Source organism: Pongo abelii, chromosome 23, assembly GCF_028885655.2.
Source record: "Pongo abelii isolate AG06213 chromosome 23, NHGRI_mPonAbe1-v2.0_pri, whole genome shotgun sequence".
Lineage (NCBI taxonomy): Eukaryota > Metazoa > Chordata > Mammalia > Primates > Hominidae > Pongo > Pongo abelii.
The window spans coordinates 36,069,826-36,096,072 of NC_085929.1; the positions used below are offsets into that span (position 1 = coordinate 36,069,826).

The window sequence follows — 26,247 nt, forward strand, 5'->3', positions numbered from 1 at the left end:
AACCAATTTGTGTCTTTTAGAGAGTATTGGGGCTTGTGTTCTTTAGGGAATTTTTTAAAGTCTTTTTGAGAAACACCATAGTCTGATGTGAAGTAATCATTAATATGATCTAAGGAATAGAGAGTGCCTGGTCCCCAGGGTGAAAGAATGTCCATTTTGTCCTCAGGATTCTCTGGGGCTTCTGACACACGGCCAAAAAAGCTGGGCTCCTGGCAATTTTAATGTGGCTTGGAAATGAATATTGCCTAAAGGAACTGCCCTCTGCATGGGTTCATATGTTCACACAAGGATACACTTGCTTATTGACCTGCCTACCTAGCCATGAAAGGCAGGCGGGGAGCAGGACCATATGCTTTTGTCAGTAACTCCTAAAAGACACCTGAACTTCAAAGTAAGTCAATGTCTAATTCTTACCCCAAATGATGCCCCCTCCAGTTGCCTACCTGAGCATAATAAATAATGAAAGCTTCCTATTTTTTTTTTTTTTCACCAGTTTGACTCAAAGCTTAAGTGTTCGAATTGTGTTCACATATGTACACAGTAATCTAAATCATCACATTGGAATCCCTGCTAGTTGTAAGTTCAATGGTAATTCCCAATGATCATGAGCATCTAAGTGCCACTGGGAGCCACTGTCAGTGAGGGTGTCATAGACCAGATTTTGAATTTCCTTGGCATTGCCATCTAGAATTTGGGCAGGAGCATGGAGAGTCATGTGTCAAAGACAGCAAAGCTTTTTGTATATTTTTTATGATTCTTAGCGAAGTGAATTTTAATGATAGCTGAGTGTAGGCCAAATGGATATTAGACTGGGGGCATCAGGAGCCATGGAACTTGCTGCTCAAGGGAAATACATCATGACACATGTTAATGGAGCCTTGTAGCCTGTCACATGGCATGTTTATGTCTTGAAATTCACTCTGGAGAGCAGATGGTTCAAGCTTTACAGGGGTGAATGGAAATGCTAGAAGATTAAAGGCAGTGGTTTACAGACTGTGCTTCAAGTATTTTGTGGGGCATCTCTGGAGGTTCCTTGAAACAAAGGGTTGCCATGATGGACACATTTTCTTCTGTTGCTCAGTTAATGTTTAGATGACTTCATAATGATCTAGTTCATCATCTCTAAGCTGTATTCTTTTTTTTTTTTGTTAAGACAGAGTTTTGCTCTTGTTGCCCAGGCTGGAGTGCAATGACGTAATCTCAGCTTACTGCAACCTCCACCTCCCGGGTTCAAGAGATTCTCCTGCCTCAGCTTCCCGAGTAGCTGGAATTACAGGTGTCCACCACCATACCTGGCTAATTTTTTGTATTTTTCGTAGAGATGGGGTTTCACCATGTTGGCCAGGCTGGTCTTGAACTTCTGACCTCAGGTGATCCACCTGCTGTGGCCTCCCAGCGTGCTGGGATTATAGGTGTGAGCCACCGCGCCCAGCCCTCTAAGCCGTATTCTAACACGGACCTAAATATTGGTAGTAGGCATCAAGAAAAAAGAATAAAGGAAGATTCCACTACTTCAGATAATTAAAAAACCTTCCACCTACCATAAAGGACAGTGCCCAAGACTGCTGAGTGATAAATTTCTAGTTTTTAGCTATTCCGTGGCCCTGAGAACATTTATGCCTTAATCCTAGCTCTACTCACTTCTTGGGGCTATTGATTAATTTGTTTCAGAAACACCATGGGAAGTGAATATTACCTCTTGTTATAGGTGACTTTGTGAATGCTTCAAACTGTAGAATCACAACTTTCGGGAAATGTGATAAATTTAGTGGGAAAAAAATTTAATGCATGCCTTGCAAAGGCTTCTTTGAGGGTAGCACAGGAGGAAGAAGTGCCAATATAGTGTGTTTGTCTTTTGCTCTGCAATTCTGCAGGTACTGGATCATGATGTTTCAAAGGAAGAACCAGTCACCTTTCACTTCCTGGCCAAATTTTATCCTGAGAATGCCGAAGAGGAGCTGGTTCAGGAGATCACACAACATTTATTCTTCTTACAGGTACATCAGTCCAGGCTACCCCCCAATTCTGAGAGAACTTGCCCAGGAGTGGTTGCAGAGTTGGCCTCAGAGTTGACCACAAACACCTTTGTATTGCAAAAATATTCTGCCTCTGGAAAGTCAGCCCCTTTGGTTCTGTAATGGAAAAAAGGCTTCAGAACAGAACTATACTCGAGTGATGAAAATTGGTGTCAGATGAAATTGCGAAGGTGTGATGGTGAAGAATGGATACAAGTAGCTACCTAACTTAAAACCTCCTTGAAAATGGATCCTATTTTCTTCTAGCTAACTTAAAAGTACTCAATAGTTTCAAAGGAAGGCTAAAGAGAGAGTCTTATAAAGCAGTAGTTCTTCCAAAAGTTTAAAATCTGCCCTCATTAAGAGAGGACTGGCTGGGCGCGGTAGCTCACGCCTGTAATCCCAGCACTTTAGGAGGCCAAGGCGGGCGGATCACAAGGTCAGGAGATCGAGACCATCTGGCTAACATGGTGAAACCCTGTCTCTACTAAATATACAAAAATTAGCCGGGCATGGTGGTGGGTGCCTGTAGTCCCAGCTACTCGGGAGGCTGAGGCAGGAGAATCACTTGAACCCAGGAGGTGGAGGTTGCAGTGAGCCAAGATTGCACCACTGCACTCCAGCCTGGGCAACAGAGTGAAACTCCGTCTCAAAAAAAAAAAAAAAGAGGACTTCGGCTGGGCGCGTTGGCTCACCCCTGTAGTCCCAGCACTTTGGGAGGCTGAGGCAGGCGGATCACGAGGTCAGGAGTTCAAGATCAGCCTGACCAACGTGATGAAACCCCATCTCTACTAAAAATACAAAAATTAGCCAGGCATGGTGGTGCATGCCTGTAATCCCAGCTACTCAGGAGGCTGAGGCAGGAGAATCACTTGAACCCGGGAGGCGGAGGTTGCAGTGAGCCAAAATTGAGCCACTTCACTCTAGCCTGGGTGACAGAATGAGACTCTGTCTAAAAGAAAAAAAAAAAAGAGAGGACTTCAGAGCTCTAGTGACACTTGGTTTGTGCCCCATATGTGGTACTTCAGACATCATGCTTCATGCTATGCTGTGTCTCTAATTGTCCTATTTCTTCCTTAGTTCCTCATTAGATTGTAAGCCCCTTAAAGGCAAGCCTCATTAAGTGCACAGTAGGCATTCCATAAGTAATTGTCCCACCGAATTGAAGAAATTAGGAAATTCATAATTACAGGTTGACCATCCAGAGGCACAGGGAGGGGAACTGGTCTGAGGATGAAAACCTTATCAGTTTCACTTATGTTCTTACTGCAGGTCAGAGTGGCTCCCCAGTTTCATGGCCAGTTGCAGTGATTGGCACTGGGACTATTTGTGTGCTCAAAGGTTTCAGTAATGTAAAAGATGGCAGTAGGGGCGTTAATTACATGATTTCCCAGAGATAGATGGGTAGTCTGTCACATAGCCCTCCTGTAATTAATTTCAGCCTCAGTATATTGTGTTCAGCAAATATTAAGTTAAATATAATAAAACCCCCTAAATTCTTTTTAAAAAAGGTCTGGGGTGTGTGTGTGTGTGTGTGTGTGCACGCGCAAAAGAGGTGACAAATTTATTTCTGATGTTTTCAGATCAAAGGGACACTCTTAGGCTGGGCATGGTGGCTCATGCCTATAATCCCAGCAATTTGGGAGGCCGAGGCGGGTGGATCACCTGAGGTCAGGAGTTTGAGACCACCCTGACCAACATGGAGAAACCCTGTCCCTACTAAAAATACAAAATTAGCCGGGCATGGTGGCACATGCCTGTAATCCCAGCTACTCAGGAGACTGAGGCAGGGGAATCACTTGAACCCACGAGGTGGAGATTGCAGTGAGCCAAGATTGCACCATTGCACTCCAGCCTGGGCAACAAGAGCGAAACTCCTTCTCAAAAAAAAAAAAAAAAAAAAAAAGGGATGCTCTTGCAGTTTTTCTATAGGGTTGCTTTTTTCCCCCTCTCTTTGGAAATGAAACCAAGGGATTAGAAAGTTGCACTGCTTCAGAAACATCTCAGGTTTCATTTTCTCTCTAAGAATATAAAATCACTTTTAAAACCTAAGAAGAATTTTTGTGTTTGAACGAAAGCACATAACGATTTCCTAGGTCCCAGAATGTCCTAATGTTGTAGAAATGGCTTTCTTGTAAGCACTTGGAAGCACTGCCTATCTCTTGTGTGACTGACTTGATTTTCCCCATACTGAAATGTTAAGGCATTTTTATGACTGAGCAAGGCAAAATTTACTGCTTTTATGAATCCAGTGACTGTTGACATCTGTGATGGGAGAACTGGCTTTCCTGTTGTGTTTATTTCAATGTCCCTCCGCCACGACATGTGTCTGGAACATCCCAAGTTGCACCATCCTAAGAAAATTAAGTGCAATGAAATATGTTAATTCAACATTATGGCTTAAGAATTATATTTCCTGGACCTCACGTGTACTTAAAAGTTGAATCGATCAAATATTATTGCTTCCTTTTCCCTTAGAGCAGCACGTTGAGAGTGATGGTTTTTTTCTGCAATCATAACTCAGTGGTCTTGGTGACTTTTGTCTTGTGTTAATACTTAAAAGTAGATCCATTTCCTCTGGGGCCATGTGTATTCAAAGGGGCTGAGGCCGCAGTCACCCCCAGAGCTGCTCTTGACACTTCTTGGGTTCATAGCGCTCTGTCACACAGCCTCTGTTGTAACTACAGAGACCGTTTTTACTCTTCAGCATTGATCATGAAGAGAAGAGATAAGGGGTTTTTATGCATAGCCGTCATACCAGTAACTTCTGTGACTGAACTCTCCACCTGTCTGCATCAGTAAAAAAAAAAATTGTACCCTTTGTCAGAAAATTATTAACAGGTTGCTCTGGCAGCCCTCATTAGAACACCGTGAGGCCATCTGTTGTGATCAGCCTACACACCTCACTTCCACGCACACAGTATCATGTCTCCCTTGTTGCTCCTTTCAGGTAAAGAAGCAGATTTTAGATGAAAAGATCTACTGCCCTCCTGAGGCTTCTGTGCTCCTGGCTTCTTACGCCGTCCAGGCCAAGGTAGGCTCAAAGAAGAAAAATGTATTCTTCCTGGGCGTTAATTTGGGTTATGGGATCACTCCTATCTTCTCTTTCTTTGGGTTTTCTGTACTTCAGAGAGACTTGCCCCAGAAAGTAAGATGTTATGGGACTTGTGGACTTAAAGAACCACTGTTGCTGTTCCAGTGTTTGTATAATCTTTGTGTGTGTGTGTGTGTGTGTGTGTGTGTGTGTGGTGTGCAGAAATTATAAGTATCATTCTAATGAATTAGAATTCATTCTAAGTGAATTCATTCAGAAAGATGAATTTTCTGTGTAATCTCATTATGTACATGTGGTTTATGACATTTACTGGACAAACCTTTTTTCTTTTTTTTTTTAAAACCATAAACTCAACCATGTGGTACAACCTTTCTATTAGCCAGGAAAAATGAATTTATGGTCTCCAATTTTAGCCAAACATGGCCTTTAGGTCAGAAAGCCCCAGGTCCTCACTCCAAACTCATTTGCGAACCAGCTGCCCTGTGTGTGGACAGACACTACACTACACCCTCAGAGAATGCCCTGCTTCATCTGCCCCTGATTGACATGCTAGCTGTTCATGTGGCTAAGCAGTGCAGGTGCTGTGGCCCACCAAGCCCAGTTGAGCTGTCTGGTTAGCTGAAAATGGTTCACTTCCGTTAAATCACTATAGACCTTTTTTTTACAAGATCAATGAGAGGGTCAGCCATGGTGTTTCATGTCCCTCAGATTTTTCACTTCAGTCATATATCACCTTCTCTTGGTTCCCCAATCCCTGCCTTTCACCAGAGCACAAGATGTTGTCCCCAGAATTGGGGCTCCTTGATTACTTGTGTGATTTTATTTTATTTACGTTTTATTTGTATTTTTATAGAGATGAGATCTCACTATATTGCCCAGGCTGGTCTTGAACTCCTGAGCTCAAGTGATCCTTCCACCTTGGCCTCCCAAAGTGCTGGGATTACAGGTGTGAGTCACCATGCCTGGTCTTACTTGTGTGATTTTAAAACATAATCTTTTCACTTATTTTTCTTTTTAATTAAAGGTGTTCATGAAGCCATTTCCCTATGAGGTTAGAAAAAATAATAAAATACTCTTAGCTCACTTTTTGGGGTAGATTAATGCAATTTCAGATCAAAGCCAGGAAGTAACTGTCATTTGTGGAGAAAAAAGGCTATACATGCTGGTCAGACCAATAGAAGCACCAAAGTCAATTTAATCATTTGATGGCTCATGTAATATTTGCTGAGTGTTCATCAGGCCCGGGGTGGGGAGGAGTGTGGGAGTTGTTGACCATCTCATAGTTGCAGGCACTAAAGCAAGTATCTGCCCTCAGTGATTTGCCCAAGATCATTCAGACAATCTTGGGCAAAGCTAAGAGCAGAAGGGCAGAATTCATGGCTTTGGGATTGCATTTTGTGCCTCCAATATTCTACTTCCCTGAAAAATGAGTAATTGAGAAAACAGAAAATGGGCCCTCATTCAACTAAAACATATGCTTCCTTTTATGCTTTGATCAAGAATATTAGTAAGACGAAAAATGTGTCCTTTCAATCGGTATCACTCCGACAGTGATGAAGCAGTCATTGGCACTTTGATTAAATCCGAGCACTTCCTGGCCTGGAGTTGAGTTCCTTTTCGCACACTTTCTCCCCAGCGAGAGCAGACCCAGGCTTTCAAGGACACCACCTCTCTTTGAAGGGCTTCCATCTCAAAGGCTACATTTTGTTTCTATGGATTTTTGGGCCACAAATTCAAAGGCCACCTGTAGAAAAAAATCACTTTTCAGTGAACCAGCAGATGTTTGCTTAAACAGATTTCACTGTAGGAAAGCCCTGCTAATTTGGATCCTACTAATTTGGAGATGAAAGTGATTCACAGACAACATATGTGGCTCACATGGAGGAGGATGTTCTAGCTATTTTTTCTGGTGTAAATTTTAAGGATCTTACAAATAAAGGTAATCTATGGCTTAAAGTCTTCATTTGGGAAACTAAGGCTTACTATGACATGCTTCCAGTTTCTAGGACTGCTGGTTAATAGTGAAAGGATATCTGATTATAATATTAATAAGAACTTACATGCCCATAGTGTTTTCTAGTTTTACCAAAGCAATACAAATGAATATTTTGTGCGACACTCAGTGTAGTCTTTCCAGAAGCCAAGGCTTGAGAGTATTACGCCTGTTTTGCAGATGAGGAATTTAAGGCTCAGAAAGGGATTTGTGATTTGTGCAAACTCACAATACTTTTATGTTAAGCCTATTTTTATGAAATTTATAGCCCACTTCTCGATGGAGAGGATTTCAGGCCAAATAGAATGAGTGGAGCTGGGATGGGAACCCTAGTGTCCACGCTGCCTAAGTTAGCACATTGCACTTGCCTGTCACTGTCTAGCATGAGGGAGGTCTTTGGGTAGCAACCACTGCCTTTCACTAAAGGCTGGTTTCATTTATATGATCACATTTGTCTAAGTTCTTCAGTAAGTCATACTGGTTCCTTCCATTATATTCAGCTTGTTTTCTTCCACAACCTTTCTGAAACAGAAAGGAACTTTAGAAGTGTGGAAGGGAAAGCGAATTGAGCTCATTAACACGTGGAATGTAATTATGCACAAATGTATTCATTACAGTATTTCAGCTGTTGGAATGATATAGACACAGTTAATTCCAAAGCGTAAAGAAACAATTACCCTCAAAGTATAAATACAAATACTAATCACATGGTTCAGTTAACAAGAACCATATATGAGTTATGCTTGAATCAAAAGTGTAGGCAGGGACTGGGCACAGTGGCTCACACCTGTAATCCCAGCACTTTGGGAGGCCAAGGAGGATGGATCACCTGAGGTCAGGAGTTCTAGACCAGCCTGACCAATATGGTGAAACCTCATCTCTACTAAAAATACAAAAATTAGCCAGGCGTGGTGGTGTAGTCCCAGCTACTTGGGAGGCTGAGACAGGAGGATTGCTTGAACCTGGGAGGTGGAGGCTACAGTGAGCTGAGATTGTGCCATTGTACTCCAGCCTGGGCGACAAAGTGAGACTCCATCTCAAAAAAAAAAAAAAAAAAAATGTAGGCAGGGTTTTTTTGGTGCAGTCACATGACACACTAAACCATCTTGCAATGTTTAAGTCACCTGTTGGATTGTATATTGACCATTTGGTGTTGGAAATGTGTTCTTATTAAAAATGACTTTGGGAGAGAATGGCATATAATTTATGCATCTCATGTTGCTGTGTGCAGACTCCTAGTGATCAGAAGAGAGAAAAGAATTGTGGGAGGGGAAGCTTAGTTTCTTAGTACTCTTTAATGTAAATCAGGGACAGAGTGCCAAAGTACAATTGAATTAGAAAATTGAGTGTATAAAGTGTAGGTAGAGAGTGGCAAGAGTTCAGGCTGGAGAGGTATGCAAAAAATCAGATCTTAAAAGGTCTTAACTTTATCCTGTAGGCAATGCAGTGAACGGTTTATATTTTAGATAGAGCCTGTAGTGGCTGTGTGATGGACAGATTGGAGTGAGACAACTTTGGAAACAGGGAGACCTATTAGAAGGCTGTGATAGTTGCCCTGGTGAGAGAATATTAGGTTCACACTTCAGGTGGTTGGTTAGATGGGGGCTGACTGATTTAAAAATATCCAGGAGATAAAAAGTTGATTGGATGGTGCTGTACTCTGCATATCCCTTTTTTTCATATCCTTTTACAGAATGGTATTTTTCTTCCCACTCAGCATCTACTTTGAGATGTATCCATGTTGTGTGTATAGATGCAGCTCATTGATTTTAATTGCCATATGGTATAACCACTGATAAATAAACCTAGTTTATTTATCTGTTCCCCTTCTGAGGGAGAGGTAGTTTGTTTCCACTTTTTCCGTATTATCTAAACAGTGCTCAAATGAAGATCCTTTTATGTGATTCCTTATGTACATGTGCAAATGCTTTTTCCCCTTAAGGTAGGTGCCTACAAAAATAAATAAATAAATACATACATACAAAAAATAGCTGGGTGCGGTGGTGGGCGCCTGTAGTCCCAGCTACTTGGGAGACTGAGGCTGAAGAATCGCTTGAATCCGGGAGGCAGAGGTTGCAGAGAGCCAAGATCACACCACTGCACTCCAGCCTGGACAACAGAGTGAGACTCCATCTCAAAAAATAAAAAAAAAATAAATAAATAAAGTAAAAAAATTTAAAAAGGTAGGTGTCTAGAAGAAGAATTGCATAGAATTGACAAAAGAGGTGAACCCCAATATAAAAAAATCTTAAGTTGATAAAAAGACAAATGCTATGAACAGGGCATGAAACATGCACTTTATAGAAGAGAAAACAAGAATGGTCATAAATACAAAAAGATGTTTCATCTCACAGGTAATCAAGAAAAAGAAAAAACAACAATAAGGCAACATTTCAAACCCATAAGATTGGCAGGGATTACTAGATTGGGTAACTGCATTGTTGGTGCTCATTTACCTGCCAAAGGGATTGTGAAATTGGCATAACCCCTGTAGAGCACCAGGTGTGGAAGGGACAGGTAGAAGTGAGGAGATACACCGCTGGCTGTTCCAGGTGGCTACTCCAGAGGAATCTCTGCATATGCATCCTTTTTACTTAAAACTGTCACAACAGATAGACCCACTTCATTTTCTTTTTCTTTTTCTTTTTTGAGACAGCAGAGTCTCTCTCTGTCACCCAGGTGGTACAGTCTCCACTCACTACAACCTCCACCTCCCAGGCTCAAGGGATCCTCCCACCTCAGCCTCAGAGTACGCCCTGCTAATTTTTGTGTTTTTTGTAGAGACAGGGTTTCCCCTTGTTGCCCAGGCAGGTCCCAAACTCCTGGGCACAAGCTCTCTACCCGCCTCAGCCTCCCAAAGTGCAAGGATTACAGGCATGAATCACTGCACCTGGCCCCAACTCATTTCCATTTGACTGCTGAACTATGTTTCATAGAAAGGAGGGACTGGATTATTTAAGTATATCTTTATTGGTAGATATTTAGGTTTGTTTTTCTTTCTGTTCTTTTTCTATTGGTGAAACAGATGCAGTGGACATCCTTGAATATGCATCTTTGGACATATATGAATAATATCTCTCTATAATAGATATCAAGACATGGCATAACTGGGTTAAAGAATAAGAACATTTAAAATATAAGTAATGTGAAGCAAAAAAAAAAAAGCCAGACACAAAAGGCCACATATTTTATGCTCCCACTTACCTGTATATGAAATATCCAGAACAGGCAAATCCATAGAGACAGAAAGTAGATTTAGTGGTTTCCAGGGAAAGGGAGAAGGAGGAAATTAGGAGTGACTGGTACTGGCCAGGCACGGTGGCTCATGCCTGTAATCCCAACACTTTGGGAGGCTGAAGTGGGTGGATCACTGGAGGCCAGGAGCTTGAGACCAGCTTGGCCAACATGGCGAAACCCCGTCTCTACTAAAAAATATATAAAAGTTAGCCAGCTGTGGTGGCATATGCCTGTAATCCCAGCTACTTGGGAGGCTGAGGCACAAGAATCACTTGAACCCAGGAGGCAGAGGTTGCAGTGAGCTGAGATTGCCCCCCCGCGCTCTAGCCTGGGGTGACAGAGTGAGACTGTCCGAAAAATAAAATAAAAATAAAAAAGGAGCCACTGGTACAAAAAAAAAAAAAGGAAAAAATGAGTAAGACCTACTGTTTGATAGCACAACAGGGTGACTATAGTCAATAATAATTGTACACTTAAAAATAACTACAAGAACATAATTAATTGGATTGTTTGTAACACAAAGGATAAATGCTTGAGGGGATGGATACCCCATTCTCCGTGATGTGATTATTTCACATTGCACGCCTGTATCAAAACATCTCATGTACCCCACAAATACATATATACCTACTATATACCCACAAAAATTAAAAATTAAAAATTAATAAAATTATAACTTAACAAAGATTAAAAAATGAAATTAGGAGTGATGGCTAGTGAGTACAGGACTTCTTTTTGGGGTGATGGAAATGTTCTGGAATTAGATAGTGGTGATGGTTGCACAAGATTCTGACTATACTAAAAAACACTGAATTGTACACTTAATGTAAATTTTATGTATATAAATTTTATCTTAATAAAAAATTTAAATAGATATAGCCAAATCACCCTCCAAAAGTGATGTCATAATTTAACTTTCAATAACAGTGTGTGAGAATACCTGTTTTTCCACATCCTTGCGAACAGTAGATACTATCAGTCTTTAAAATTTTTGCTAATTGATAGAAAAATATTTTTTTAAATTTGCATTTCCTTGATTGCTATTGGGACTGAACATCTTTTCATAAACTTACTGGCCATTTGTATTTCTTTGTTCTGTGAATCAGCCATTTATGACTTGTCTACTACTGTATTGTTTGTTTCTTTCTTTTTCTTTCTTTCTCTTTCTTTTTCTTTCTCTCTCTCTCCTTCCTCCCTCCCTTCCCTTCCTTTTCTTTCCTTTTCTTTCTTTTTCTTTTCTTTCTCCCTTCCCTTCCCTTCTCTCCCCTTTTCTCCCCTCCCCTCCCCTTCCCTTCCCTTTCTTTTTCTTTTCTTTCTTCCTTCCTTTCTTCCTTTCCCAGGTTCAAGTGATCCATCCGCCTTAGCCTCCAGAGGAGCTGGGACTATAGGCATGCGCCACCACGCCCGGCTAATTTTTGTATTTTTAGTACAGATGAGGTTTCACCATGTTGGCCAGACTGGTCTGGAACTCCTGACCTCAGGTGATCCCACCCGCCTTGGCCTCTCAAAGTGCTGGGATTACAGGCATGAGCCACTGCACCCAACCTGTTCATCTTTTTCCGATTGATTTGTAGACGCTCCGTGTATTTTGAGTTATCAACCTTTTGTCTATTTTACGTATGACTAGTCAATCTTTTTCTTTGTATGTTTTCAGTGACTTTTAGAAGGCGTTTACCAACCATTATTATATCCATACTCTGTTATGTTTTGTTCTGGTATTTTTATGGATTTTCATTTATAGGTTTAAGAATTTATTGACTGGTGTGTGGGTATAGTAGGTAGGGGGTCTGTCTTTTTTCTACATATGTAGTAATCTAACCTTTATGTTTTTGTGAAATCCTACTCAGAGCATTTTATCTCATTTCTTATAGTTATAGACAGGAAATTATTTCATATCTAGATAGAGCCTCCGTTTAACCTAAGTATTGGCTCCACAAGTCTTTTAAATGGTAAACTCCTTGAATTTAAATTCAATTAGTTTATGTCAGGAGTAGGTCCAGGTTTTCTGGGTCTGAATTTTAATAATTTAGGGGATTGTCTTTAATGCAAGAGTACCAAATTAGATACAGACCTATGAAGGTGCAGAGACCTGAAATCCAAGCTTCCTTAGCTTCCCAGTAAATTCACCCTGGTTACATTATCAGAATGCATCTGTTACATAAAAGGATGAGGAGCAGCCATCTCCATCCCTGGAGTGGTATGACTTCCTTTTGTATTCACCAGCTACCACAACTTCAGGATTTTTTTCTTCCCTTGTTGTTTAAAGAGACATTTAAGAGCAGACACATACATCAAGGTGGCTTTAATGTTGGAAGCGGAGTTAGTCCAGTGGAGAAGTTCTTTTAGCAGGGTCTTTGCCACCTCTGCATTGCTCAAATGTGATGTATTTGATCAGTGGACTAGCTGAGAGCTTGGTATAATAATGGGGATTGTTAATCTTGCATGCCTTTGGAACCTGAATTTACAGCTTTAACTTTGCATATCTGCTTGCTTTTGCATTAGAGCTTGGTCAGCACTGTTGAGAGATTTGCAAATGCAACTAACAGGGCTTTCTTTAGCATCCTACCCTTTCAGAAATCCAGGAGGCAAACAATGATCAATGTTGTCATAAGTAATGCAGAGGATGGCAATAATAATAATACCTGACTTTCACCATGAGCCATGTCCTGTGCTAAATGCTTACCTGTATTGTTTTACTTCATCCTCATCATCCCCTATAAGGCAGATGCTATTATGACCCTCACTCTACAGATGAGGAAGTTAAGGCTTAGAAAGAGGATGCCTTACTCAAGGCCTCAGAGAGGGTACTCCAGCACCCCCCCACCCACTTCCCTTCAAGATCCTCTAAGGCCAGTGCTCTCATTTGACAAATAAGAAGACAGATTTGGAGAGACCTGAGATCTTTTGGACATCAGGTTGTATGTGTCAAGCATAGTTTTATTTATTTTATTTTATTTTATTATTATTTTTTGAGATGGAGTTTTGCTCTTGTTGCCCAGACTGGAGTGCAATGGCGTGATCTTGGCTCACTGCAACCTCCACCTCCTGGGTTCAAGCAATTCTTCTGCCTCAGCCTCCCGAGTAGCTGGGATTACAGGCATGTACCACCACTCCTGGCTGATTTTGTATTTTTAGTAGAGACGGGTTTCTCCATTTGGTCAGGCTGCTCTCGAACTCTCAACCTCAGGTGATCTGCCCACCTAGGCCTCCCAAAAGTGCTGGGATTACAGGCGTGAGCCACCGTGCCTGGCCAAGCATAGTTTTAAAAACTTTGCTGATCTTATTTAATTCAATCCCTGTAAGAGTCCTGCAAGATAAATACTATTATTATTCCTGTTTTACAGATGAGAAAGCTGAGACACAAAAATTTCCAAGGCCACATAGCTACTATGTGAAAGATGTAGGATAAAATCTTAGGCAGCCTGCCTCCAGAGCCAGGCTCCTACCCTCACTCTACAGCTGCCTTGCAGGGAGTACTGTTAAAGCTTAGTACAGTTACGACTTACTGCATCATGTCTCTGAGCCTCCCAGAAGTAGAGAGATACCAAGGCCTTTCATTTATAATTTCTAAGTTATTTTTTATTTTTACAGACAGGGTCTTCCATTGTCACTCAGGCTGGAGTGTAGTGGCACAATCACAGCTTACTGCAGCCTTAACCCCTGGGCTCAAGTGACCCTCCCATTTTGGCCTCCCAAAGTCCTGGGATTACAGGCATGAGCCATGGTGCCCAGCCTATTTTTTTAAATGAAGAAATGCTTAAATTGTGTTACAAAAACTGTGGCATGTTTAAAATGTTTAAATTTGACAAATTAGGCCAGGCGCGGTGGCTGACGCCTGTAATCTCAGCACTTTGGGAGGCTGAGGCGGGCAGATCACAAGATCAGAAGTCTGAGACCAGCCTGGCCAACATGGTGAAACCCCGTCTCTACTAAAAATACAGAAATTAGCCAGGCGTGGTGGCGTGCACCTGTAATCCCAGCTGCTCAGGATACTAAGGCAGGAGAATTGCTTGAACCTGGGAGGTGGAGGTTGCGGTGAGCTGAGATCACGCCATGCACTCCAGCCTGGGTGACAGAGCGAGACTCTGTCTCAAAAAAAAAAAAAAAAAAAAATTGACAAATTAATTCCCTTAAGATTCCAAAAAAAAAAAAAAAAGCAATACAATTCTGCTATTTGGAAGATAATTATGAGATTCAAAAGAAATATTAATTCATGGGGCTTTTACAGTTAAGGTGATATGGGAATGAGGCATGATTTAAAGTTAATGATGAATATCTTCTTTCACTCCTGTGTCTGTAGTTTTAGGCCACTTCATTTGGAGAACACACCAGAAGTCTTAACTCGAGGCTCTTTGAGAATGAGAGAACGAACGAAATAATGAGATTTGGTGGTATTTAGAAATAGCAGCCTTGTGCCTGACCTTTGTTTTTTCACTGTTGGTGGCTAAAAGAATAAATGTTTATAGAAGATTATACTGAAGTACTGAGCTTTGTTGTTTTTGGTAAAATGAAGAGCCACTGTACGCTGATTGATAAGAGATAGGCTTTGATTTTATATTCTACTATATGTTTCAGTTAGTTTCTTTTTAAACATTCTTTAACTTTTTATTATTTCCTGATCAGACTTGAGTTTTCTAGGAAAGAAAAGAGTTTTTTTTTTAAATCAGAGAATAAATTTCCAAGTCATTGTCCCCGGAGGGATAAATTAAAATTCAGGGCCTATTTCCAACCGCATTAGTGACTTCTCCGTAGCTTTAGGAAGATCAATTAACCTTTTACTCACTTCTTTGTCTGTACAATAGGAATGGCAGTGTTGACATCAGATTTTTCCAAAGTGTTTTTCAGAGACTTGGGTGAAAGGTATTAAAACTACTGCCTGTATTATTCCTGGATCCCCCTAGTAATGGGCTCCAATTACCAGTCACTTATAAGAATTTATAGGTAAGACTCTTATCATATGTTGCTAATCACAACTTTCACAGTTGTGATTTGGTGTTTTAATTCAAAAGCTACTGTTTTGGAAGTGACTGCTTTCTTTGAGGGTTAGAAAACATGCCCACATTTCCATACAAATGTCACATTCTTATTAGCACATCACCCATCCATCTCTTACAGGATTATGCAACTCAGTTCATAGATATAATCAGCTTTGTATTTTCATTCAAGGATAACAAACTAGCAAGGTTGAAATCTTGACTTGTCATCGGAATTGAATTGCTCCCTGGAGCTGGGAGGGAATGAGATTGGTCCAGCTTTGTTCAGAAATGGCAGTTGTCTTTAGAATCTCAATTGCCTGCTCTCCCTGTCTTCTTTCCAGTATGGTGACTACGACCCTAGTGTTCACAAGCGGGGATTTTTGGCCCAAGAGGAATTGCTTCCAAAAAGGGTAAGAGATTAAATTTCCTTTTCAGGAAGACATAGCAGATATGTGGTCTAAAAGAAAGCTAACCAAAGGACTTGAAGGAATATTGGAAGTACATAGCAATTTAATTTTAATAAATATTTTGTAATCTCTAGTAAAGAGTGTGGGATCTCTGTTAAGAATATTAAAAAGCAAAGGTTGTGTAGTTAGTTTGGGGTCACCAGGACTAGCATGGCCTGTAAATGTTTTTTCTAGCATGGTTGTTTTTTCAGATGTGGTTGAGCATCATTGATTCCCAAAGAGGAGGCTGGAGCAGAGTTTATTCAGCTTGGGGAATTGAGCTGTTTGCAGTGTCGAGGGGTGGATAGAGGAGATGAGGTAGGGGTGAGCATTGTGGTTTTTAATCCTCAGTGTTGTTCATCTTATTCATTAGCCACAGAAGCAAGCCCGCCCTCCCTTTTGCTCCTGCCGATTTTATAGCCCCACTCATCTGTCACTGGGTAATAAAGGCCCGTTCCTCACCTCTTGCTGCCTTTACCTGTCCCTCGATGGCTTCTGAGCATGTGAAGACCTGAGATGAGTGAGCATTGCTTCTGACTGAGCTCCGCTGTCAGAGGTGGTCTCTGGGATGTACCGCCCAGGCAGGGAACAGGGGCACTGCCAGATGAGGGATGCACCTAGGTCTGAGTTACCATGCAGCTTTCTGAGTTGCTCCTCCAATAGAATGGTGCCTTGTTTACACGCCCTCTCTCTGTGTGACTATCTCCCTGGGTGTAGCTTTTTAAAAATAGCTTTACTGTTTTGTAAAAATGATGCATAATTATAAAAGTGGCAAACAATACCAAATTTACTTCATGTGTAGGTTTTTTATTTTGCTCTATTTTTTGGTAGGTAATAAATCTGTATCAGATGACTCCGGAAATGTGGGAGGAGAGAATTACTGCTTGGTATGCAGAGCACCGAGGCCGAGCCAGGTGAGGCCCATTCATTGTTGGTTTACATTCCTTTATGGGCTTTTTTTTTTTTTTTGCCTTAAAGAACTGCAAAACTAGGACATGCTTGTTAAACAAAATGCAGTACTGAAGTCTATAAAAGAAAAAGGGAGAGCTGGGGAGCTGGGAGTAACGTTGGTCTTCAGTTTTGTGTGTGTCCTTTTCTAGTACGTATGACATAAAGTAGGTATGTGTACTGCCTGTCAGGATATATAGACCTGTACTCATTGGTAATTAAGTTTAAGATTTTTTTTTTTTTTTTTGAGACAGAGTCTTGCTCTGTTGTCCAGGCTGAAATACAGTGGTGCCATCTCGGCTCACTGCAGCCTTGACCTCCTGGGTTCAAGCAAACCTCCTGCCTCAGCACCCCCAGTAGCTGGCACTACAGGCACACGCCACCATGCCCAGCTAATTTTTCTATTTTTAGTAGAGATGGGGTTTCAACATGTTACCCAGGCTGGTCTTGAACTCCTGGGCTCAAAGCAATCTGCCCACCTCGGCCTCCCAAAGTGCTGGGATCAGAGGCGTGAGCTGAGCCACTGTGCCCAGCCTGAATTTTAAGAATTCTATTGTATGGCTATCCCATTGCTTTTGCATCCATCCCTTTATTGATGGCATTTGAGTATCTGTAGGTTTTTCACTTTTACAAAAATTTCTTCAGTGCACAATCTTTTATTTTTATACAATTGTATGAGTAGTTCTGAGGATATATTCTTTTTTTTTTTTTTTTTTTTTTGAGACGGAGTCTCACTTAGTCACCTAGGCTGGAGTGCAGTGGCGGGATCTCGGCTCACTGCATCTCCGCCTCCCGGGTTCACGCCATTCTCCTGCCTCAGCCTCCCGAGTAGCTGGGACTACAGGCACCCGCCACCACGCCCGGCTAATTTTTTGTATTTTTAGTAGAGACAGGGTTTCACCGTGTTAGCCAGGATGGTCTCAATCTCCTGACCTCGTGATCTGCCTGCCTCGGCCTCCCAAAGTGCTGGGATTACAGGCATGAGCCACCGTGCCTGGCCGATATATTCTTTAAAACGAGTTGTTGGATCAAAGGATGTGAGCATTTTTCATTTTGCCAGGTACCACCAAATTGTTCTCCAAAAAGGCTGTACCTGTTTATACATGCCTGTCGACAAATGTTATGAGAGTGTCCCACCCCCCACCCCCAGTCTCCTCAACACTTGTTTTTATCAATTGAATTTTCGTAATCTAAAAAGTGAAAAGTTGTATCTCATGTTAGAATTGCCATTCCCTTGATTAGGAATTGGTCATGTTTCCATTAGCCTTTAACAGTTTTTTCTGTTCTTCAAATCAGTTTCCTAACACTGATTTGAAGCTTTTTTTTAAAAAACTTAAGTGCAACATGCATATGGAAAAGTAGACAAATTGTAAGTATACAACTTGATCAATTATCGTAAGGTGAAAACACCAGAGGAAGAAATAACCTATGTCTCCCTAACCCCAATTCCCCTTTCTTCCTCCCCAAAGGCAACCAGTCTCCTGATTTTTAATTCCAGATTGGTGTTGCGCATCTTAAACTTTGTATTCTATTTTTTGTGTCTCCTTTTACTCAGCATCATATTGTCAGATTGGGGTTTGTGGCAAGTGGCAATAGTTTTTTCATTTTCATTGCTGTATAGACTTCCACTGTATTAGTATATTACAAATTATTTATTCATTCTCCTAATGATGGACAGTTAGGTTGTTGGGTTGTCCCGTGGGTTTTGCTATTACAATAATGTCAAATAATTTCCCAAAGTAATTGTATCAATTTACGTCAATGTGTGTGATTTCTGATTTCTCCACCTTTTCACCAACACTTGGCGTTCTCTCAGGCTGGGTTTTTAAAAATTCACTTGAGAGCATTTGGAGATTGGAGAGAGAAGGAAGAGGACAAGGTCATAGGGAGACTTGAGTTAAAATATTTCAGTATGATACCTGTTTGGGAGTTTTCTGCAAGTTATTGCTACTTCAAGAGCTTACTTTAAATTATAACTTAGATGAAGGTGATCTGACTTGGGTTTTACAACCCAGGTAGCTCTTGCCCTAACCTCCAACAATACTCAGGAAGCTTGCAGAGAGAGCTGTTTCATTTCAGAACCTTCCAGGTAAAGAAAGTACACAAAGGAAAAGCAAGAACTTAAATAAAATTCCAACACCCAAATCTGTTTGAGGGTAGAAGATAACATACCACACACTCTTCTTGAATTACTTGAGATGAGTTTACTGTTTACCAAGGGCAAGGTGAGAAATGAAGGCCAAGAAACACCGTGGTGAGTCTGTTCTCTGACTCTCTTTTGATGGGGGTGGAAAATTCTGCTTGACCTCAGTGTGTTTAATAGACTCAGGGCCGGGCAGAGGTTTGCTGGTGTCTGCTGTGGCTTTTGTCTTCTGGCAGTGACGTGGCTCTAGAGGAACGGCAGGGTCAGAATGCTTGATTTGGTGCCCACCCGCTCTCCACCCATCTCACTTAGCTCCAGTGACAGTGTCTTCCGTTCTCCCCACAGGGATGAAGCTGAAATGGAATATCTGAAGATAGCTCAGGACCTGGAGATGTATGGTGTGAACTACTTTGCAATCCGGGTGTGTTGAAACCTCTCTGAGCTCCTTGTGTAGTAGACAGAGACTGAATGAGGGCCAGACTGCTAAAATGGTTACTTCTTCATTCCAAGGTGATAGACTATTTTATGGTTCTGTGGTAAAGAAGAAAAGAGGAAGGAAAGAGAGGTCTTAGTGCCTAACTTTCTATTTTTGGACTTCAATGAGATCATAAGTAATTAAGGGTCACTTGAGCCTTGGGGGACTTGGACCTGGTTCTGATCTCAGCAGAAACCTGTTTGAATGCTCTGTGTGTAAGATTTGATTATTTCTGGCTCTGTGAGATCTCAGTCCACAGGGAGCACTTGTAAGTACTTCTCCCCCCACAACACACCCCTCCCCCACCCCCACCCCAGGCACTAGGAGAGTATATCTGCCTTTATAGATTACTGATTTGTTTGGGATTCTCACTATGAGGCTAATTGGTTTTCTATTCAGACTATTAATAGTCTGCTGTCTGCTGGGAACCCACTGCTTCTGCGGGGAGAGGCATTTGTGTGCAGCCCAGATCTGGGCCTTTAGAATGTCTTTCTCCTGTGGGTCAGTATCTGGATGCAGTGTATAGGCAGCTTCTTACAAAGGGATGCATGCGATTTGCCAAAGCATTTCACTGCGGACTCCAAACTGCAGATGAGTAGATATTAAAACAATCAGGCGGGTCCACCTTTATTTTCATAGTCATGCTTTGCTTTCCCTTATTGGTCTCCTACAGTTGTTGTATTAAATTCAGGTAAATTGAAACACATTTTAAATATTCTAGCATAGCTTTCTACTTCATTTGTATTTTGTAAATACAGATTTGTATGGATTACGCTGCATAAGAAAATAAGGCACACTTAAAGTGCCTACAAGATGCCCCATAATAGTACAGGAAGTTCTTTTCTAAAGTTCTGTCAGTTTGTATTTGCTAATTGCTTGGTTTCTTTAAGGTCAAACTAATGTAACACATTTCTGTGGTTTTGTCATCTCAACTCCTCTTGCCCCACGTGCTGGCCACCTAGATTCTAGAAAACTAAAGTTTTATAATCCTCAGAAAACAGTTTTTTGGTTTTTAAAAATCTTTTTTGTTTTTTAGAGGTGGAGTTTTGCTATATCGCCCAGGCCTGCTAGGCTCAAGTGATCCTTCCACCCCAGCCTTCCAAGTAGCTGGGGTGTACCACTGTGCCTGGCTGAAAAAGTTTCTTCTTAGGGAATATTTCTATATCAGTTAGACTAATGGATACTGTTTTTTGTGTGTGTTTCCTATATTGAGCAATAGACAAAGCTACTGGCTATTTTAGTGTCTTTTATGTTAAATTTCCTGAAATCTCACCATTAACTAAGGAAGATGTATGCTTAAAACAGTTTAAAAAGGGCTGCTTGAGTCCCCACCTCTCTCTCTGTTTAATCTCTAGGAGTGTTGGAGTCATAATGGTAGGAGGCAGAAGGCTGAATCTTTTTTAAAAAATTTAAACTAAATAGTCAGAAACTATTTTCTGACTATTGAAACACAACGAAACATCTCATTTTCCAAAATGTACTGCAGATTTAAAAGTACAAAGCCTCACTTCTGTTAATGCAGTAGCTTTCATGGCTTTGCTGACAAGCAGAAGAGTCTCTCATGGTTTGGTGATAGCACCTGACTTCAGGATGTTAGGAGTAAAAAGATTTATGCTGGAGTACTCACTCCTCAATCTGATGTCTGCTGTTAGATGGGTACTTCTCTTCACAGTCCCAGTACCTTCTCAGTTTGCAGACCTGTTTTTCTGCCCTTGAGTCTTGGTTCAATTTCCATTATCGGCAAGGGGTCAGGAGCTGTATTATCCTTGTGCAGCGAGTTTCCTTCCACTCCAAATGCGGGCTAGACCACAGCACTGGTGGGTGGACCTGCACGTGAAGATACAGCCACTCAGTCCGTAGCAGGGTCAGTGCTGTGGGAGCCCAGGGCACCCGCCGCGAGCTGCTCTGACTGCTGGCCAGGACTGCTGTCAGGGGCAGAGCATAGGTACCGCTTTTAGACAGCTTTGTTGATGAATAGAATTCTTTTTGATATGTATTTCCCAACATGCAATTATTAAAAATTTCAAACTTACAGGAAAATTGAAAGAATTTTTCAGTGAATACCCATATATATGCACAACCTAGATTCTACAGTTAATATTTTACCAGACTTGCTTTATCACATGAAGACTACATTTTATCATAAAATGAGACCATCCAGCCCCAGGCACTGAAAATTTTCTTTCTAGTAGTCCAACAATGGTTTCTTTAAATATAAGAAATCATTAAACCTATGGTTTTTTTTTTGTTTTGTTTTTTAACGAAGTCTCTCTTTGTCGACCAGGCTGGAGTGCCGGCGTGCCATCTCAGCTCACTGCAGCCTCCACCTCCCGGGTTCAACCAGTTCTGCTCAGCCTCCTGAGTAGCTGGGATTACAGGCGCGTGCCACCATGCCTGGCTAATTTTTTGTGTGTGTATTTTTAGTAGAGATGGGATTTCACCATGCTGGCCAGGCTGGTCTTGAACTCCTGACCTCGTGATCCGCCTGCCTCGGCCTCCCAAAGTGCTGGGATTACAGGCATGAGCCACTGCTCCCGGCCTAAACCTATGGGCTTTAATTCTAAATCTATGATAGCCTGGTTATTTAACCAGAGGGAACAACACTTATGTTACTCTTCCTTTAGCCATCGAGCCAGTGACAGAAGCCCTCAGTGATTGTTCTGGGGGACCCAGAAGTCACAAGAATGGAACAGTTTTGCTTCTGCCTGCCTCAATTCAGAAAGCTGAAATCTTCTTGGTTTATAAGACGGCTGTGACTTCTGTTGGGACCTGCTGAAACTTGTCACATATGACAGTGTGTGCCAGATTCTTTGGAAGGTTGAATAAAATTTTGAGCCTCAGCTGGAGCTTACAGTGGCTGTTTTTATTGGATCCACAGAATAAAAAGGGCACAGAGCTGCTGCTTGGAGTGGATGCCCTGGGGCTTCACATTTATGACCCTGAGAACAGACTGACCCCCAAGATCTCCTTCCCGTGGAATGAAATCCGAAACATCTCGTACAGTGACAAGGAGGTAGGACATGTGTGTACTGCAGACGCCACTAGTGGCCCAGGGGTCCAGCAGATCTTTCCCTGTCTGCCCCCCTCGCTGGAGCCTCCCCAGCCAGGGCATCTCCTTGTTCTTCATAGAATCCTTTAATTCCCAGGCTTTGAGGGTGTGGTTGTTGATTTTCGAAGTCTTTACAGAACAGTATTGGCATCAATAACCCCACTATGACTAATAGGAAACTGGGAAGCTCAACTGGCCAGGGAGAAACCCCAAAGAATAGTGAACAAAAACAGTAACATTTTCTCATTACTTGGCTTTCTATTTCTGTCGATACATTCTCTTTGTATGTTTTCTTTTCTTTTTTAGAGACAGGATTTCATTATGTATGCCCAGACTGGATTTGAATCCTGGGCTCAAGCAATCCTTCCACCTCAGCCTCCTGAGTAGCTACTACAGGTGTGCGCCACAGCACCTGGCTTAAATTCTCTTTGTATTTTAAGTGTGGTCTTTATTGAGCTCTCTTTCTGTGTCCGGTGCTTGATACGTGTGGCAGAGAAATACATATACACACATATACACATATGGACATATATGTGTTTTGTGTGTGTATCTCTCAGTAATGATATAAATAAGTATATTAGGTTAATATGCTTACAACAATTCCAAAATAATTAAGGTTGAATAACTTAGACAAATGCTCTTAGAATTCAAATATTTCCATGTAGGGTGGTGACTTTTACCAGAAAGGTCCCATAACATATAATCTTATGTTTACTCATCCATCCATTCATTCATTCACTCATCCATTCATTCATCCTTCATTCATTTTATTTTATATATTATTATTTTTTGAGACAGGTTCTCATTCTGTCACTGAGGCTGGAATGCAGTGGTACACGATCACGGCTCACTGCAGCCTTGACCTCCCTGGGCTCAGGTGATCCTCTCACCTCAGCCTCCCAGGTAGCTGAGACTACAGGCGTGTGCCACCACATCTGGCTAATTTTTTGTAGAGATGGGGTTTTGCCACATTGCCCAGGCTGGTCTTGAACTTCTGGGCTTGAGCAATCCTCCCACCTCAGCCTCCCAAAGTGCTGGAATTACAGGTGTGAGCCACTGTGCTCAGCAGTTCTTCATTAATTTTAAAGGAATTATTGAGCATCTGCTTTGTGTTAGATTTAATGGGGGAAACAAAGATGTAGAAAATCCAGTCTTAGCATTCAAGGAAGTCAAGTAACTACTCACCTGCTATAATAAATAAGTGCCATGGAAGAGACATGATGACAGCCAATGTAGTCTTCCACATACAAGCACTTTCACCCTGACCCTCTGAATTTAATCTCTATAAGAACACTGCTGTAAAGGCAGGGGCTGTGTTGTCATTATCTCTGTGTCACATCAGGAAGCAGAGACACAGAAGGATCAAGTGACCTGTGTCTGAGTGAAGTAGCAGAGAGTAGGAGCCAGAGTTGCTGATGCCACAGCCCCCGCCTTTCAGGGAGGCCCAGAGGCTGAGCCCTGAGAGCACAGGGGCACCGGGGAGAGGGAGGCTCCACTCAGTGACCTCCTGGTACCTGCACAGCCAGGACACAGAGTAGAGAGTGAAGAACAGGAACAGCTTATGTTGCTGCCTGCAGAGCCCCAAACCTGAGCATATTTCCTGTTTTCTCTTTTTTCATGGCAACTCAAGGAAGGGAACACCAGGCCCCTGGTTTCCAGTATATGGTTGGGATCTACTCAGCCGTGCTTGATAAGACAGACTGAGCCCCTTAATTCAAAACATTCTGACTCTGAAGTTTTTGTTAGTAGTTAGCCCAGGAGATAAGCAGTTAGGTATTTCTTTTTTAAAGTACTTAAATTGAAAGTTCCACATGACATAAAGCTGTATGTGTGCCACCGTATGGTAGTTTTTCATCTCCCAATTTCATAAAGTCTGTTTATTTCACGTCCACACATTTGTGTGCTAAAGGCTCCCTAAACACCCGTTCTTCAAAGAAGCCAAGGATTGAAGTCTCCCATAGTGTGGCCTGACGCAGTAAACTCTAATATGCCCTCTCTGGGGGACAGGCGCCATCATGTTCCATCATGTCAATAACTCATGCAGTAAGCAGACCCCAAGCTGACTTGACATAAAAGAAGTAGTCTTGGTAGTTATGCATGACAGCCGTACTGTCAAAACAGAAATGTTAGTTTATTTTAAGTGATCCATTGATTCTTTGTGTACGCCCTGGCATGGTGCAGAGCCTGCGGTTTCCCCACTACTTGTGGTTTCCCCACTACTTGTGGTTTCCCACTGACAGCTCCAGGGTTTGACAGCAAAGCCAAAAATAAGCTCACAAAATTCATGAATAGCAGCCTACACAAGAGCAACACTGCTTCTAAGTTAACTTGGCCGAAAGCTAAACAAAGGATCATTTTCTGTCCTCAATGTACTAACCCCTTCTTGGGCAATATAACGTGTGAAAGAAATATGTCTTCCCAAACATATTTATCTGCTTAGCAAGTCTTTCTTGGGAATGGATATCCATTTTGTAAGTGCATCTTGGAAATCTAGGATCTGTTTGTTGAGAGCAGCAGCCATTTGTTCCTTGCAGGCTTTCCTGCTAGTGGTCTAACCCTAGGTTCTCCTACCAAGCCACCACTCTGTCTTTATCATTCATCTTTCTCTCCATTTTGATTTCAGCATCAAGAACTGTTTTCCCTTCTACTATAGTCCATTTTTCCCCCATTTGATTCTTTCTATTAACAGCTTTTATCAAATTATTCCCATGTTCAGAAACCTGTGGTGAGCGCAGGTATCCTGTCACATCAAACCTAAACCCTTCTTTTTTTTGAGATAGGGGTCTACTCTGTTGCCCAGCCTGGAGTGCAGTTGTGCAATTACAGCTCACTGCAGCCTCAAACTCTTGACCTCAAGCGATCTTCCCGCCTTGGCCTTCCAAAGTGTTGGGATTACGGGTGTGAGCCACCATATCTGGCCACCTCTGACTTTTATTCTCACTGCCAGCCCCTACGCCCACCCCTTCCTACCTCCCAGGCTAAGCCTATTATATCATCTTAGTCACCAAAAAGCTAATACCACACACACACACACACACACACACACACACACACATACACACACTCTCACACACTGCTCATTTCCCCATCTCTACCTTATTTCTGGTTTTGCCTTGTGCAGAATGCCCCTTCACCTGCCTTTTAGCTACCCTGTTGGATTCTTCTTTTAAGATCAGCTTCACTCTCTCTTGCTTATGGTGGATCTACTCTGAACCTCCACACATTTGTGATTTGTACCACCCAATGAAGCACTAATATTTGATGTGATTTCTTGAGTAATTGGCTGTTGTTAGCCTAGTTCCAACTAGATGGTGAGCTTCATGAAGGTGGGCCCATGCCCTAGACTACAGTAGCCCTCCAGTGTTGGCCTCAGGGTTGGGCCCATTAAGGATGCTTATTTTAGGTTGTCAAGAATCCCTTCCCACACTCATGCCTAAGGTGGTCTAGAGAGCATACCTTTAGGGTCCTGAGCTTCCACAGCCCGAGACTTGGTGCTCCTAATTCCCTGAGGTTTAGTGCCTGGATACTGGGAAGCCAGGACAAGGCATAACTTCATGCTGGTCTGTGGCCAGTGTGGTTGCTGCATTTGTGGAATTTCCAATTGGTGGTAACATTCCAGGCTGTCGGACTGAAACTGTGTTCTGCTTCGTTCTTCCAGTTTACTATTAAACCACTGGATAAGAAAATTGATGTCTTCAAGTTTAACTCCTCAAAGCTTCGTGTTAATAAGCTGGTAAGTTGAGATCCTGGTTTTCATTACTGATAATGGTAGCTTTTCTGAGAATTGAATACTTCTTTTTAAAGGATATCAGAGTGACATCTTGTGAAGTGTAGAATGGTATCTCACTTGGCGCATACTTTCTGTTTAGCTTAAAGAGTTAAAACTAAATTATATCATGAAGAAGGTTTT

At 41.9% G+C, this 26,247-nt stretch overlaps 1 protein-coding gene across 4 annotated transcripts in view; it reads left to right on the forward strand.

Moving 5' to 3' along the window:
• NF2 (NF2, moesin-ezrin-radixin like (MERLIN) tumor suppressor) overlaps positions 1-26,247 on the forward strand; it is a 95,572-nt gene that overhangs the window by 36,081 nt on the left and 33,244 nt on the right. For all 4 annotated transcript variants that reach the window (XM_024239937.3, XM_054543307.2, XM_024239938.3 and 1 more), the window contains exons 3-9: positions 1,875-1,997; positions 4,966-5,049; positions 15,618-15,686; positions 16,554-16,636; positions 19,159-19,234; positions 22,167-22,301; positions 25,996-26,070. In XM_024239937.3, coding sequence (XP_024095705.1) covers positions 1,875-1,997; positions 4,966-5,049; positions 15,618-15,686; positions 16,554-16,636; positions 19,159-19,234; positions 22,167-22,301; positions 25,996-26,070 — 645 coding nt within the window. The remainder of the gene's footprint in view (positions 1-1,874; positions 1,998-4,965; positions 5,050-15,617; positions 15,687-16,553; positions 16,637-19,158; positions 19,235-22,166; positions 22,302-25,995; positions 26,071-26,247) is intronic.